This window comes from Colobus angolensis, unplaced genomic scaffold (assembly GCF_000951035.1).
Source record: "Colobus angolensis palliatus isolate OR3802 unplaced genomic scaffold, Cang.pa_1.0 Scaffold26, whole genome shotgun sequence".
NCBI lineage: Eukaryota > Metazoa > Chordata > Mammalia > Primates > Cercopithecidae > Colobus > Colobus angolensis.
In genome coordinates, this window is record NW_012115821.1 from 3,259,314 (window position 1) to 3,277,456 (window position 18,143).

The following is an 18,143-nucleotide window of genomic DNA, read 5'->3' on the forward strand; positions in this document are numbered from 1 at the left end:
TTTGTATTTTTAGTAGAGATGGGGTTTCACCTTGTTAGCCAGGATGGTCTCGATCTACCTGCCTCGGCCTCCCAAAGTGCTGGGATTACAGGCACGAGCCACCACGCACAGCCTAGTTCTTCTTTAAATACCAGGTACTAATAAATTCAGTAAAGCTGCAGAATATAAAATCAACATCCAAAACTCAGTTGCATTTTGCTAACAATGAACTATCCAAGAAATTAAGGAACTGATCCTATTTTTATAATAGCATCAAAAAGAATAAAATACTTAAGAATCAATTTAACCAAAGAGGTAAAAAAATCTGTACACTAAAAACTGTAAGACATTAATGAAAGAAATGGAACAATATCCTGTGTTCATAGATTAGAGAAATATTGTTAAAATGTCTATACTCTCCCAAGCAATCTACAGATACAATCCCTAACAAAATTCCAACATAATTTTCCACAGAGAGAAAAGCAGTCCTAAAATTCATATAGAACCACAAAAGACCCCAAGTAGCTAATGCAATTTTGAAAAAGAAAAAGAGTTGGAGGCACACAGCCCCCGATTCAAATTATATTACAAAGCTATAGTTATCAAAACAGTATGGCACTGGTATAAAAATAGACACATAGACCCATGTAACAGAATAGACAACTCAGAAATCCATGCATTTATAGTCAACTAGTCTTTGACAGGGTGACAAGACTACACAATGCGGAAACAATAGTCTCTTTAATAAAGGGTGCTGGGAAGAAAATTAGACATTCCCATGTAAAAGAATGAAGTTAGACCTGTGACTTAAACCATATGGAAAAGTTAACTTGAAAAGGATGTAAATGTAATCTATGAAATGAAACTATGAAACTCCTAGAAGAAAACATAGGGGAAAAAGTCCTTGATATTGGTCTTTGCAATGATATTTTGGTTATGACACCAAAAGTACAGGCAACAAAAGCAAAAACAAACAATTGGGACTACATCAAATGAAAAAGCAACCTACAGAATAGGAGAAAATACTTGCAAATCAATTCTGATAAGGCGTTAAGATCCAAAATATAAAAGAAACTCGCCTGCTCAATTGCCAAAAATTAATACCCTAATTAAAAAGTAGGAAAAAGAACTGAATTGATATTTTTCCAAGGAAGACATACAAATGACCAACAGGCATATGAAAAGGTGAAGGAATGCCATGCCCTCCAACTTTCCTATGGCTTTTTGTAATTGACTTTAAGTGGTTGCTGGCCACTCACTAGAATGGCATGGAGAGCTGAACACCATGTGTGATGGAAATTTTTAGTGCTTTTAGTTTTTGCTATTAACAGAGACCATCAAACATAAGAACCAGTTGCAATACCATTGTAACCTGCAATCGAAGATGACCATAATAACAGCTGACATTTTCTAAGACTATTGTGACTGGCTCAAAGTCAGCAAAGATTTTCACACATGGATTAACTTTATCCTCTTAACATCCTAGGGTGAGGATCTACTTTTCAAATGAAAAAACTGACAGAGAAGTCCGAGAACTAGTCTAATCTAGAGGATGGCACAGTCCGATTCAAACCCAGGCAAGCCCACCACAAGGCCCAAGAGCTCATCAGCTCTATTTTACAATTGGGCAGTCCACTGCAAAAGTGATCTATTTTTTATTTGTATAAACTTAAGGGTACATAGTGGTGAAGTCTGGGCTTTCAGTGTAGCCATCACCCAAATAGTGTACCTTGTACCCCTTAAGTAACTTCTTGTCCTTCCCACCCTTCCAAGTCTCCACTTTCTGTTGTTCCATGACTATGTCTCTGTGTACACATTATTCAGCTCCCGTTTATAAGTGAGAAAATGACTGACTTTTGACTTTGACTTTGTTTCTGGGTTATTTCACTTAAGATAATAACCTCCGGTTCCATCCATGTTGCTGTAAAAGACAGGATTTCATTCTCTTCTGTGGCTGAGTAGTATTTGATAGCATATCTATACCACATTTTCTTCATCCAGTCTTCCACTGATAGACACATGTTGATTCCATGACTTTGCTATTTATTACTAGTGCTGCGATAAACATGTGAGTGCACGTGTCTTTTTGATACAACAGTCTCTTTTCCTTTGGGGAGATCGCTGGGGGTGGGATTGCTGGATTGAATGGTTGTTTGATTTTTAGTTATTTGAGAAATCTCCGTACTGTTTCCCACAGAGGTTGTACTAATTTGCCTTCACACCAACAGTGTATAAGCATTCCCTTTTCTCTATGTTGTCACCAACATCTGTTGCTTTTAAATTTTTTAATAAAAAAGAAGTATTTTGTAGAGTATATGCCTGATGGGATTCCTTAAATTTACTAACAGTAAATTTAATAGCAATCTTTGAACTCAGTGTACCACTCTGTAGGAAGAAACAGTGTCACAAATATTATTTGGCCTTTGTTTTCCAGCTTCCATTGTGATTCAGAAATGGTGGTGTCACATGAATCCATGTTTGGAAGGAGAGGATTGTAAAGTACTGCCAGATTACTCAGGTTGGTCCTGTAGCAGTGGCAATAAAGTCAAAACTACGAAGGCAAGTATAGACAAAATGCAACTACAATTTACAATTTATCAACCGTGGGGCTTCCTCCCCTTGATTTTATTCTGCCATCAAGAAAACATTATTATGTGTTGATAAACCTGCTTGGGCAGTGCTACGTTAGGGCTTTGGCCTTTTTGAAAAGTGCATTTCTCAGCATCATTCTGTAGATTTTATAGAGCAGTGATTTGGTGGGAGAATTCATTATTTTAGGCAGGGCCCCTAAATTCATTTCAGCTTCTTCACAAGCCCGATTTAAAGTAAAAGTTTCAGAGCTGACAGGCCAGTGTATCAAAACACCATGGCAAGAATCCACATCCAGATGATTTACTCAAGTAGAAATACCTATTGCTTTAAAGGAGATTTAATGGTTGGAGATTCTTATTCAAGACTTAGAAGTCAACACTTTTCTCCCCAAATGGTCCTCTTTTTAATTCTCACTGTCACTGAAGAACACCATTGTCTACCCAGTTCTCCAGCCAGAAACCGACCTTCTTCCTTATCTTCCCATGATCAGTTGGTTATACTGTCCTTAGGATTTTTACTACCCAACTTTTCCATGATTCTTCAACACTGTGCTTACTCCTCTTGTCCAATCGGCCATCTCATATGGAGATGCATCTAGATTGCTAGATTGCTGCCTTCCAGTCTGGTCCCTACACAGTGACTACAGTAATTTTGTAAAATCCACATCCTCTAAGCTAATCCACCTCAAAATATTCCACTGGTACCCTCTGGTAATTGGTCCACTAACCTCTGCCTGGTCTTTAATGAGTAACATGGCCAAGCCACCTCTGCTTCCTTCTCGCTGCTCTAAACATCCTGGCCTTTTGTCAGTCCCTCTTACCCTGGTCCTTTTGCACTGGCCTGTTCCCTCTTCATAGAATATGTTTCCATTCTTTCTTTTCTGGTTAATCATCATTTTTTCAGGGACCTCTTTCCTGATTGAATGCATGCTCCCTGTATCTTTGAGCATTTATTATGGTTACATTTTACATAGATTGCTATCCATATTTTGCTTAATACCTAGAACTTTCTGTCTGGTGGGAGAGCTTTGATGTTGGGCCCTGGCAGTCCCAGAGCCAGCTGAATGCCTTGGTAACTATTTCTTGAATGAAAATTGACATGACCAAGGTCATTCTAAGATCATTAGACATACCGGAATGGAGTGACTCTAGTTCTCATTGCTATTGAACTTTGATCCCTTAGGAAGTACATACAGTGAATGGCTTCTTGCCTTTCTTATGTCGTCTCCTTTATGAATACTTTGAATGAGAACTCTAAATGCTTAATAATTCATCTTCAGCCATGGAGGTCAAAAGCAGGCCAGTTCTTCTAAGTGTGAACATGAACTATTAAGATTTTGTAAAATATATTAAAACATAAGATAGTAAGTCTAAAACAAAATATTAGAAAATATGATTGTACAAAACATTTTAAATGGGAACTTTAGCTGATATTATACCCCAGATTATCAATGGAATAGTTGCCAGTTGATTCTCTAGGTAAAACCAGAATGTCGAAATGAAGACCATTTTCAACATTAATTGCGATTGTCAACTAACTTACCCTTGTTACTGATATTGAGATGACTGGGATAATGACCTGATATCTGCTTTTATATCCAGGGCAGCAGAAGTCCATGGAGTCATTTACTGGTGGTGCAAGGAGGTCAACACTCATATCGTTCTAAGCCATTCCCAATAAACTTCCATCCTATATAGACCCAGCATGCTTGCTAAGCAAACCCTGCCTTAAGATAGTTTCCTTATCTTTCCCTTGGGCCGTTTCACCTATTTTTTCCTAATTCCTTCCTAAGTAAAAATCTTGGAGTAACACATGAATTAGGGTATTACATCCATCAGTGATAAAAATTTTCTTTCATCATATTTCTTGTAGGCTAAGGAATAACATTTTGGAAGATTCTATTTGTATTGATTTTTATATATAAATATAAAACAAGATCATGAGCAGAAGCCAACTATAGTTCTCTTGGTAGAATGGCTCTCTATTTATGTGTAGTTAGAGAAGGCATTTGCAGGAAGCAAACCTTTAGGGACATTTTGGCTCAGTGCTGGGAATGTAAGTTTGCTCTAGCTAAATCCTCAATGGTAGTGACATTTCATTTAGCACTTTGAAAAGTTGTAGAAAGATAATACAGTTCCCCAAGCCATCATGATACTTGGGCTGCTTTTTTAGTGATATGTCACTTGAGAATAATCTTGAAGTCATAAAACTTTGTTTCCTTTATTAATCCAAGTCAGTGTGACTTGAACTGCATAAAACATTTTATGTCTTTTATGGATCTTATGCACATAGAGTAAATTCATTTGTGGGTCTGTGACTAGCTTCCAGTTGTATCTTTTTCTTAAAATTGTTACTGCCCTTACACCACAGGTAAGACAGAGGTCCTAGAAAAGCAGAGCAATTGTCTCCCTAGAGGATATGTTAACTAAACTATATAACAAAATAGTTTCAATTTTCTTTAAACAGTTCATGCACAGCAGCATCAAAACACAGAAGGGCTAAAGTAAGATGGTCTCCAGTAAGCCAGCTATGTCAGAATTTTATTTTCCATTTAAATGCAAATATGAAAATAGTTGGCAGTTAACTTGAATATTAATAGCTTTAGATGAAGATATGAAAAGAGAGAGGATAATTCCCTAACTAGTCATCTTTTCCAGGTATAAAATATTGGCATTGAGTTTACTCTGCCAACATAGTTTTCAGCATCTCTAGAGCTACTGCTTCTTGTGGGAAAATATGACCCTCTCTATGGACCTACCTTAATTGAAATCTGGGTTTTGCTGCATTCGCTGTGCTAAGGAGTTTTTCACTCTCTGGGGTTGCCATTGTTAAGCCTTCTAACAAGGGTATGATGTCTTCTTAGCATTGAAGCTAAGCATTTGCCATATCTTGTTTGTGAGTAGAAGCAAATCACTTTGAATCTTGAGACATTTTAGACTTTTTAATGTTCTTATTTTTGAATCCTCTACTAAGGGTGAAAAGCTATGTCTTTAGAGTAGTAGTTCTCATCCAGAGGCAGTTTTGCCCCTGAGTCGACATTTGGCAATGTCTTGGATATTTCTGGTCATCACACATTGTGAGGATGCTACTGGCATCTTGTGGGTAGAGGCCAGGGTACTCAACATCCTTCAAAGCACAGACAGCCTCTACAACAATTATTTGACCCCAAATGTCAATAGTATAAAGGTTGAAAAACTGCTTTGGAGAACAGTATATTTTTTTCAGTAGCTCTTTGCAGACTTCCTACTTGATTCTTTTACTTCGTTTTTCAAAGTTTCTATTGTCTAAATATTTCCAATATTTCATATTGGAAAATTTCTACAGAATGGAAGCAACAGTTTTGTCTTCAGTATCTTCCTCAAATGGCTCTCTAATCTACCTGTCTCTTGGGCCATCACCACGGGTCATTGTCAGTATAATGATAATTTAATGCTATCATGGGAACGTGTAAAAAACACAGTTTTGAACTCTAGGATATTCTGGTATAGTAAAAGTCTAGGATAGGGCTTAGAAAACCATGCTTATAAAACAGTTATTCTTAGGATGATTGTGATGAACAGGCAGTATGAGGGAACCATTAGTCTAACTGAGCTCTCTACCTGTTCTCACCCTTAGTTGACTTATACCTTGCTTTCTCTGCATCAAGGGTAAACTCCCTGCCCAGGTTCCCTCCCTGTTGAGAGATCATCAATGGATCCCCCTTGGAAACTGATGCAAAATACAGATTATAAGCATTTTATATGGGCCTTCACTGCCAATCATTGTACAGGCCATGTACTTCCCCATATCATTGTTGCCTCCTTTTTCCTCTTCCTCTTCTAAAATTCCACTGGTCTTTTAATGTCCAGCTCAAAGGACTCCTTTACCCTGAAGTTTTGTCTTCCCTGATCTCTATAGTCAGACTTGAAATGCTCAGGGTACCCTGAGGAATGGGAGTAGAGCTAATATTGGCATCTTAGTAGCCCTGTATCCATCAAAATTCAGAAGTAGCAATGAATCTTCCACATGTAATCAGTACAATAATAATGTTAAAGGAAAATAAATCTAAGAGCATTTGATCATCCAACTTCAGTGAAGTTGTCCAAAATGAGCTGGGCATGGGGAATAAGTTGCCTTTGACAATTACATCCTGGATGTACATTGATAGATCCAGAAAGAGCTAACATCACAATAGCCACCATTCCCTGAGTACAAACCGTGTGTCAACCACTGGGCTGTGTCATTCAAGTCACATATTTTATTCACTCTTTACTACAACTGTAGGGGGCAGGTACTATTATCTTTATTTTACAGATGAAGAAACTAAGGCAAAGAGAGACAATCTACCCCATCACAGAACATGGCCAACTCATCTTGGAATTGTCCTTGATTCCTCTTTTTCTTACATCTTTGTCCTATTTGTCACAACTCTTTAAGTTGATAATTCAGTCTTGCCATGCATTTCTCATCTCTTCCTTGAACCTCAGAAAAAGGCCAAAGTCCTTTCATTTACCTCTTCCTCTCTTCCCAGTGAGTCAGGCCTCCCTCACTTCCTTCAACCTTCCTTGACATCCTGTATAGAAGAGCAGCCCTCTACCTTCCCTTCACCAGCCTTTCTGTCCTCTACTATACTACTTTACTTTTCTCCATAGCACATATTATTAATTTTACCTGTTTGTCTAATCTCTTCCTCTGGAATAGAGATCAGCAAACTGTGGCTTACGGGCCAAATCCAGCCCTTGGCCTGCTTTTGTATGGCCCATGAGCTAAGACTGGGTTTTACATTTTTAAGTAGTTGGAAAACATCACAAGCAGAATATTTCAGAATGCATGAAGATTATATGAAATTCAGATTTCACCATCTATACATAAAGTCTGGAACAAAGCAATGCCCATTCATTTATTTATTGTCTATGGCTACTTTTGTGAATGAAATAAAGGCAGAGTTAAGTAGTTGCTATAGTGACTGTATGGCCATCAAAGCTGAAAATATTTACTGTATGTAGTCCTTTCCAGTAAAAGTTTTCCAGCCCCTGTGCTAGAAGGTAAGCTCCATGAGGGCAGGGTTTTGTTTAGTTTGCTGTAGTCACCCAGTACAAACAAAACGGGAGTAATATTGTTGAATACATAAAGGCCATATGTCAGTTAATAGCAAGGCTGAGGTTTGCATACCTAGCTGATTGGGTCTAAAGCCCAGGTATGGTGACTGTACTATCAAATAATTTGCTTTGAAAAAATATTTTTGTGGTGTAGGCATGTTAAAGTCTTATGCTTTTTTTTTCCACCTGAACTGGTATATTGGCTAACACATAAAATTTCTTATATGACCAATCAACTATAGAAACTGCTGTTCTATTTTCTTAGATCATAAGCAATGAGCCTGGATGTTTAAAAATGAAAAATACAACCACTACCTTTTTAATGGATAATACAGCAATTTTATAAAATAACCTATTTTCAAAAGTGAAAGTTAACTGCATAAAAAAAAAAAGGCAACATTTTTATCTTGACATGCACTGATTTTAATCAACCATTTGAAAAATTTTTAGTGCCATTAACAAAGCATGCTCAGTATGCATGAATTGATGGGCGATGAGTGTACCTAATCAGATGGGATTTTTATAACCTCACAAATACAAAGCCAGACTGCATAATACCCTCTTATGGAAGTCTTTGTGCATGTATTCTTTGTATTTCTTGCTTTTAGGCTGCAAAGCAGAATTTGAACAGTTGATTTGGTGAGGTCAGTTATAGGTAAATGCACAAACTGATAAACTATTCACAGTCAGGACCTTATTGGTCTAGGGGGCAGGAATGGTTATTTTGGTGGGTATGGATTGTTGAATGCTCCCTCATTTGATTTGTTTTAGGTAACGCGGTAGCAAAGAGAGAGGTGTGCTTCAATCCTGGAGGGGCAGCAGGATGCGGAGCACTTTTGATTGGATTCCCATCCTGGCCCCTTTGCAGAAAATTGTCTAGGATTTCAGCAACTTCATATTTGTATATGAGAGCTGTGAGAGGTGGCATTCACTTAACTGGCCCAGCCCTCTCTGCTTCGTGATTTTATTTCATCGAATTATGACCACAAGCCACCACACACTTGACATCCTATCTGGATTCCCAAGGAGCATACCTCCAACATCTGAGAAGAGCAAATTCGAGTCTTCAAAATGGATCACCACTAAGGGCAGGTTCATTCTTCACTTTCTTTCTGCCTTTACAAAAGAACTTAGATGTATGTTTCAAAGGGTCCTCGTTCTGTTCCTCTTTTGAACTTTTCTTTTTGCCCTTGTATTAAAGTGGTTTTAAAGGGGTCTAAAAAGATTTTGGCAAAACATATTTGCAGATGTAGATTAACTGGTGAAGAAAATTACTGCTAGAGATCAACTGGTTAACTGGTAAAGAACATTTATTTTATAATCCTTGAAGAATAGAAGGATGTAGTTGGATTATTGTGTGTATTTTTACTTTCCATTGTCCAGTTAGCAGAGATAAAATGAAAGCGTTTTAACTTCAATGTACCATTTTACTGAGTGCTAAGGAAGCATATTAATTCCAATATTTTATAACCAAAGCTCTATCAGAACATATTTATAAAACTTGTTGGAATTTTTATGGCTTTTGTGTAGTCATGTAGGTAACTCATTTAAAATATAAACAAATCTCAATTTAGATCAAGGGTTATTTCTTAGATCAAGTTTATGCCAATTATATGAAAATATTTTAACTCCTAGACAGGAGTCTTTCAGTGCTGAATTTTAGAGTAAATGAGTTCTTCTTAACTTGGCTGTTTCCCTACTTCTGTGTTATTTCTTATTTCTTTAAAATCTGAGTCCTGATTGGCTTAATGATTTTGCAGCAGACATGTCTCCACATATTCTCAGATGCTGTCACGTGGAAACATGAAACAGATGAAGAATGACTGACCCAGATTTTAAATGTATAAGGTACATACTACTGTAAAAATATGGGATGAATTTTATATATTAAGAAATACCAAAAACATAGTTTGTGCACCAAGTTAATTATCCCTGGCCTTTCACATTTATGGGGGGAAAATAAATCAATACTTTAATGTTGTTTATAGCATAATGGTTATTTGATTTTATTCTTGCAGAAGGAATGGAAAGATTTGTTGGCTAAATTTTTGAATTTGACTAGATGCTTACTACATTTGTTATGATCGTATGAATAAGTAAAAAAAACATCCTGCTGATGGCATACATGTTTTTGTGATTATTATATGCCTTAAGACTTTGTGTTAACATCCTACCTAGGCTTGCAGATTTTAAACATGAAAAACTCCTTTTAAAAATAACACTTAACTTTGGGGATGTGAACTATATCGCAAAGTTGGCACATAACATTTGGGTGGCTTCGTTTCTTCTCCCAAACCTATGTAGCATTAAGCTTAGGTACACTCATGATGTTTTATGCATACTTTGCTCCCTTTAGTATTGAGATATATATATATATATATATATATATGGAAATTTTATGATACATGAAACAGTGACTTAATTTTTTAGCCCATGTGTCTGATCTCGTATCCCAAATAAGATCAAGTAACTATGACAGTACTTCACCTTTAGGTACATCTCTGGTGAGTAAACCACTTCCAGGGAATCAATGGTCCATTTGGGAAAATGGCAGGCCTCAAAGCTGCCATTTCATCCATTGTTGTTTCAACGTGTACTTTTTACTTCAAAAGTAAGGCCTGAAATGGGGCTTGCTTTGAGAAGCATTTTAATGTTATCATTCCCATTCCTTTCCTATAGGGAAATAGGTAAGAGAATTTTCGGTATTTTTACAGAATTTAAAACAAACATACCAGGACAGTTTTGAGGCTGTTGGTCACAGCATGTCATCATAACAATGAGGGTCATGATGAGATACAGAAAATTCTAGATTTATTTTTCTTTGAGAGTACTTTTAAAATACTATTCTGTATTCTAGGTGTCCAGGTGATGGGCTAGCCTTAAATCTGTAGCCAGATTCTGTTTGCATCCAGCACCTGCAGTCTTTGCCACTATCCCAATGTCAACAGACTGATGAAGAATATCATGTTGCTACCCATTTTTTTAAAATGGGTAAAATAATAACTGAATTTCTGCTTGAGTTTAAAAGAATATTTGTATTTTAAAGAATTTATTTAAAGGAAACCTGGCCAGGAACAATATTAAAAATATTGAACTGCTCTGTAGTTGGTCTTGGACTATAAGCTGACTGTAAGTTACATATACCACTGTGCTCATTGGCAGATCACTTGCCCCTCCTCATGCCAGAGGCTACCTGAGAGTGTAACTGAGCAGTTGAGCTTGAAAATGCACTTTTAAACTTTTTTCCCCTCCTTTCTTCCAAGTCTCAAGATGTAACCTCAAAACAAACTGTAGAAACTTTTCCTTAGTCTTAAAATAGAGCCTCAAACATACTTTGAAACTCCATTCCCTTCCTTTTACCACTATGTACTCCTTCTTTCCCCCATGCACATTTATCTAACTGTATGCTTTTATCTAATTATATGCTTACTTAGAAGTTCCAGGGGCTAATGTTGAGACAGACCAAGCATGGAGACCCAGCTGCAAAATTCCAGAAATTACCTCAAGGTGGTTAGTCCACACCCCAGCCATTTTAAGATGACAGCCTTCCATGCTCCTGGTAAACAATAGTTTGAGATAGCCACCAGAAGAAGACATGTGGACCTTGTATTCAGCACCATTCCCCCATGCCTCCCATTCCAAGTTCCCTCTTTAATCTCTTCTCCGCAGCCGAAAGTTTGAAGTGGTTCTGGAAAGGGTGAGCTGGCTGTTTCCCCACAGCTAGCTCTGGAAATAGAATCACTTTCCTTTCACTACTCTTCATCCTTGTTATTGGTTTTATAAGTGGTGAACAGCTAAGCCTGCACTTGATTACAAGAGCAGATACAATCTAGCATATGTTATGTGGATTTCCAAGGTTGCTTAAACAAGCCCATGTGGCAACATTGAACAGCCTATGTTCTCTCACATCAACACTACTGGATGCGGAGGAGAACCTACCCCTTTTATGGGTCTATATATACTCCTTCATCCACCACCATCTCTACTTGGCCAGCTTTTTGCATTTGAATTTTTGCAAGAACTTGTGGTGTGTATACAAGGTTGAACATTAACTCCTGAAAGTGGCAATGGAAACACCATACCAAAAATGCCTATTTCACAGATAAACTGGAAAGTGCTTCTGCACAAAATTCTTTGTGCACTATTAGGGACCCACTGACCAAGGATAAATCCAATGCTAGTCTGTTGACTAACTTTGCCATTTAGTGAAGCAGTCTAGCCTGAACAAACTGGTGTAGTATCTGCATATAACCTACGCACATCCTCCCATAAACTTTAAGTCATCCCTAGGTTACTTATAATACTAATACAATGCACATCCTATATAAATAGTCGTCATACTGTATTTTGGGAATAATGACAGGAAAAAAGGTTTGTATGTGTTCAGTATAGCTATAACCATCTTTTTTCCCCCCAAGTATTTTTGATCCACACTTGGTTGAATTTACCAGTGCCCATGGACTGTAATCAGTTCTTAATAAAGTTGTGTATCATTTATGAATAACTTGTAGTCCAACTGGTCATTTCATGCCAAAAGAAAAACCAAAAAAACCTTGCCTGAAAACTGGGGCTTAAGGTTTAAGTGCATGCTGCTGATAGAAAATTGTGAACAGGTAAGACTACATCTTTTCATGTTTTTTCCTTGTTTCCAAGTCAGTGAGAAATTTGAAAGGACAAAAGCAAACACTCAAGCATTGCTTCCTGTTGCCCTTAGCTGTCAATTTGGCAGAATGTTGAAAACCCATGTGCTTTCTTCATGGACAAGTAAGTGCCTTGGCCTGTAATACCTATCTGGTGGACATCAGAGCACCACTGGAAAGAAAGATGCAGAACATGGGTTATCCCAATTTAATCCGAAACATGAGATGACAGATGACACACACATACACATACACACACACTCTTTCAGGTTCATCTTGTAAAAAAACTCAAGCCCCATTCAGCAGCCATATTAAAGGAAACAATCATTTCAAATTACAAAGTAATCTTGTAAACAGAAACTTAGAACAAAAGAGCCCAGTAAATAATTGATGAACAGTTACTGAAGCATGTTGGGCGTCTCTGTAGTATTGATTTTTGGCTATGAAGAAAGCAGGGCTCTGCAAGCTCCTACTTTTGTCTCTCCTATTTGGTACTATCAATATTCATAGCCCACTTACATGTTAGGAATGTAAAATGATGCATCTTTTATGTTGTTCATTTGGGCCCTTGCTCTCTGTGGATGAGGTCTGTGACTCATTCCTTAATTATCAGCTTTGATTCTCTTAATGAGAAGTTATCAAAATAGTTCAGGACACTGAATTATTAATTGAATAACTGTAATTAATGATCAAGAAATGGAAGCAAGCAAATAAACTTTGGTCTTCTACTTCCAAGTCTGAAATACTATTCTCAGAAGTTCAGTTGGGTCTCTGAACTTCTCTGCCTTCTCTTTGAATTGCATCTTCACCATTGCTTTGTTACATGTATTAAGTTCAGTGCTCAGTGTTTTATAGGCCATTCACAGCATGGAAAATAAAAATCATGCCCTTGCTATTTTAGCATTGCAATAACTGAAAAGAAAACATAAAAAATAATCCATAGTTTCTCTATCACACACAAGTCAATAGAGTGGAATGCTTAGGTCAGCTCAGCGGGGGCATGGGTTGAAATAGGAATCAGGACAATACTTTGGAATATTTAAATATGTATGAGTGCTATATATCTGACAGAGGACTGAAACTGATTGAGCGCCACAGCAAAGAAACTATGGTAAAACCACTAGGTTTCAGCTTGAGAGAAAGTTAGCGACAACTCTTGAAACTGTCAAAGTCAGAAAAACTGGTATTTGATGCTGCCATATATTATTTAATCACTGTCTTTCCTGATTCACTACTAGAGCACAGACAAGGAGTAGGAACTGAGGAGGGAATCTGTGAAAGATGCTGTGTCTGACATTCCCAAGGGAAATGGATATTGCCTATGGAAAGTCAGTGCGGATGGCTCTGATTTGGCCATGTATGCATTTGGCTTAGGTCAGACTGAGTGAAGTAGTGAGGGATTTGCATGGGTTTTTGGAGGGCTCTTATTTTACAAAAAAGATTAGGAAAAACTAATCTTAAAGACCTTTCTCCTGTGTTACTCCATTCCTGTTCTTTAAAAAGAGCTATGTTGGTTTGTCTCTTCCCTCCTGACATCTCAAACACAAAAAGGGGACAGAAGAGAGTAGGGAACTATTCAGGTTCAGAATAGGGCTTGGAAGGAAGATCTGCCCAATAGCTAATTTGGAAAAATTGATAGATTTGACTACAGAAAAAATAAAACTTTGTACATGGCACAACCACATAAACCAAACTAAACTCAAACTGGCAATAGTATTAATAGCCTATATGACAGACAAAATACTGATATTCATATATGGAAAGTTTTTACACATCAGTAAGCAAAAGATGAACATCTCAATAGAAAAGTGAACATGAGAGGGGTCGAGATGGCTGATTAGAAGCAGCTGCAATCTACAGCTCTCACAAAACGGTGAGTGAATTCTGCACCTGAGGTATCTAGATTCTCACACTGGGACTGACTAGGAGGATGGCTCAACCCAGAGCGAGTGAGGAAAAGTAGGGTGGGGTGATGGTCCACCCATGAGTGGCAAAGAGCCAGGGGAACCCCCACCCCCAGCCACAGGAGGTGGTTAATAACTGCATGACCCTTCCTGGGAAACCATGCTTTTCCTATGGATCTTTGCAACCAGTGGATCAGGAGATCCTTTCATGAGCCCACATCACCAGGGCCTTGGGTCCAAAGCACAGAGCTGTGCAGAGTCTTGGTGGAGTGGCTGCCTACCCACTCACGGGGGCATTTAGGGAAACCTGGGAGTTTTGCATGCTCCAACCCCAGGAATTCCAGCAAGGCAGGAGATCCTGTGCATTTGCCTAGGAAAGGGGCTGAATCCAGGGAGCCAAGCAGCCTCATTCCGTGGGCCCCACACCCATAGCACCTCGTAAGACTCACTGGCTTGGAATTCCAGCTGGCCAGCAGTGGCAGACTGGAAATGGCCTGAGATGGATGGAGTTCCCAGGGGGAGGGGCAGCTGCCATATCTGCTGTTCCAGTTGGCTGCTGTAACCTGCCAGTATTGGGGACCAGGAGGAATTCCCCACAACACAGCACAGCTACTGTGTCTGGTCATGGCCAGTCTGCTTCTTTAAGTGGGACAACAATCCATCTCTCCTTACTGGGAGGGGCATCCCTGTGGGAATTTCAACAACTGCAGCCAGGGTTCTAGGGACAGAACTCTCATCATTCCCTGGTGCTGCCACTCCCAGTGGAGAGGGGCAGCCACTATGTCTGTGGTTAGCAGACTTAAACTTTCTAGGCTCCTATCTCTGAGGAGGCCGGGTGGTCAGTGCAATGCACCTGCTCTGCCAAGGAGTAGCCAGACTGCTTCTTTAAGTGAGTCTCTGATCCCATTTCTCCTATTTGGGCGAGACATCCCAACAGGGGTCTCCACACACCTCCTACAGGAATGTTCTGGCTGGCATCAGGTTGGTGACCCCCTAGGATGGTGCTCCCAAAGGAAGGAACAGGCTACCATATTTGCTGTTTCGCAGCCTTCACTGGCGATACCTCCAGGTATAGGAGGGACCAAGGCAACTATGGTCTGGAGTGAACCCCCAGCAAGCTGCAGCAACCCTACAGAAGAGGGGCTTGACTGTTAAACAAACAAACAAACAAATAGAAATTAACAACATTAACAAAAAAGACCCCACAAAACCCCATTTGAAGTTCAGCAATCTCAAAGATCAAAGGTAGATAAGCCCACAAAGATGAGAAAGAATGCAAAAATGCTGAAAACTCAAAAAGCCAGAGTGCCTCTTCTCCAAATGACTGCAACACTTCTCCAGCAAGGGCACTGAAGTGGGCTGAGGCTGCTGAAATGGATGAATTGACAGATGTAGGCTTAAGGAGGTAGGTAATAATGAACTTCACTGAGCTAAAGGAGCATGTTCTAGCCCAATGCAAAGAAGCTAAGCATCATGATAAAACATTATAGGAGCCAATAACCAGAATAGCCAGTTTAGAGAGAAGCATAAGTGACCGGATGGAGCTGAAAAACACAATATGAGAACTTCACAATGCAACCACAACTATTAACAGCTGAATAGACCAAGTGGAGGGAAGAATCTCAGAGCTTGAAGACTATCTTCGTGGAATAAGACAGGCAGACAAGAATAGAGAAAAAATAATGAAAAGGAATTAACAAAACCTCAAAGAAATATGGGATTATGTAAAAAGACTGAACCTACGACTGATTGGGGTACCTGAAAGAAATGGGGAGAATGGGGCTAAGTTGGAAAACATACTTCAGTATATCATCCAAGATAACTTCCCCAACCTAGCAAGATAGGCCAACATTGAAATTCAGGAAATCCAGAGAACCCCAGTGAGATACTCAATGAGAAGATCAATCCCAAGACACATAATCATCAGATTCTCCAAGGTCAAAATGAAGGAAAAAAATGTTAAGGGCAGCCAGGGAGAAAGGTCAGATCAACTACAAAGGGAAACCCACCAGACTAACAGTGGACCCCCCAACAGAAACCCTGCAAGTCAGATGAGATTAGGGGTCAATGTTCAACATTCTTAAAGAAAAGGATTTCCAACCTAGAATTTAATATCCAGCCAAACTAAACGTCATAAGCAAAGGAGAAGATCCTTTTCAGACAAGCAAATCCTAAGGGAATATGTTACCAGAAGGCCTGTCTTGCAAGAGCTCCTGAAGGAAGCACTAAATATGGAAAGAAAAAACCATTACAAGCCACTAAAAAAGCACACTGAAGTACACAGACCAGTGACACTATGAAGCAACCACATAAACAAGCCTGCAAAATAACCAGCCAGCATCATGATGACAGGATCAAATTCACACATAACAATATGAGCCTTAAATATAAATGGGCTAATGCCCCAATTAAAAGACACAAAATGGCATGCTGGATAATGTCAAGCCTCATTGGTATGCTGTCTTCAAGAGACTGATCTCATGTACAGACACACATAGGCCCAAAACAAAGGGATGGAGGAAAATTAACCAAGCAAATGGAAAACAGAAAAATGTAGGAGTTACAATTCTAGTTTCTAATAAAACAGACTTTAAACCAACAAAAATCAAAAAAGACAAGAAAGGGCATTATTATAATGGTACAGGGTTTAATTCAACAAGAGCAGCTAACTATGCTAAACACATATGCACCCAATACAGGAGCACCCAGATTCATAAAACAAGTTCTTAGAGACCTTTAAAGAGACTTAGACTCCCACAAAATAATAGTGGGAAACTTTGACACCCACTGACAATGTTAGACAGATCGAGAAAGAAAATGAACAGATATTCAGGAGCTGAACTCAGCTCTGGATCAAGCAGACCTGAGAGATATCTACAGAACTCTCCACCCCCAGACAACAGAATATACAATCTTCTCATCACCACATGGCACTTACTCTAAAATTGATCACATAATCGTAGGTAAAACACTCCTCAGTAAATGCAGAAGAACTGAAATCATAACAAACAGTCTCTCAGACCACACAGCACAATCAACTTAAAACCTAAGATTAAGAAACTTACTCAAAACCACACAACTACATGGAAATTGAACAATCTGCTCCTGAATAACTCCTGGGTAAATAATAAAATTAAGGCAGAAATCCAGAAGTTATTTGAAGTCAATGAGAACAAAGAGATAATGAACCAGTCTTTTTGGGATGCAGCTAAAGTAGTGTTAAGAGTGAAATTTACAGCACTAAATGCACACATCAAAAAGCTAGGAATATCTCAAATTGACACCCTAACATCACAACTAAAAGAATGGGAGAACCAAGAGCAAACTCCAAAGCTAGCAGAAGACAAGAAATAACCAAGATCAGAGTGGAACTGAAGGAGATAGGGACAGAAAAATCCCTTCAAAAAAGAAAAATCAATGAAGCCATGAGCTGGTTTTTTGAAAAAAATAAAATTGACTGCTAGCTAGATTAATAAAAAAGAAAAGGAGGAAGAATCAAAGTGACTCAATCAGAAACAAGGAGGATATCACTGTTGACCCCACAGAAATACAAACAACCATCAGAGAATATTATAAACACCTCCATGCACATAAACTAAAAAATCTAGAAGAAATGGATAAATTCCTGGACACCTACACCCTCTCAAGACTGAACCAGAAAGAAATAGAATCCCTAAATAGACCAATAAAATGTTCTGAAATTGAAGCAGTAATAAATAGCCTACCAACCAAAAAACAGCCCAGGACCAGACAGATTTACAGCTGAATTCTACCAGAGGTACAAAGAAGAGCTGGTACCATTCCTCCTAAAACTATTCCAAAAAATTGAAAAGGAGGGACCCCTCTCTAACTCATTTTATGAGGCCAGCATTATCCTGAGACCAAAACCTGGCAGAGATGCAATAATAAAAAAACACTTCAGGCCAGTATCCCTGATGAATATCAACGCA

General features: G+C 38.6%; 1 protein-coding gene across 2 annotated transcripts in view; it reads left to right on the forward strand.

The window, feature by feature from the left end:
* The window catches only part of FAM19A4 (family with sequence similarity 19 (chemokine (C-C motif)-like), member A4), a 208,312-nt gene extending 198,541 nt beyond the window's left edge, over positions 1-9,771 (forward strand). For both annotated transcript variants that reach the window (XM_011947165.1, XM_011947166.1), the window contains exons 5-6: positions 2,414-2,538; positions 8,421-9,771. In XM_011947165.1, coding sequence (XP_011802555.1) covers positions 2,414-2,538; positions 8,421-8,432 — 137 coding nt within the window. In that variant the 3' untranslated portion in view covers positions 8,433-9,771. The remainder of the gene's footprint in view (positions 1-2,413; positions 2,539-8,420) is intronic.
* The last annotated feature ends 8,372 nt before the right edge of the window (positions 9,772-18,143 follow it).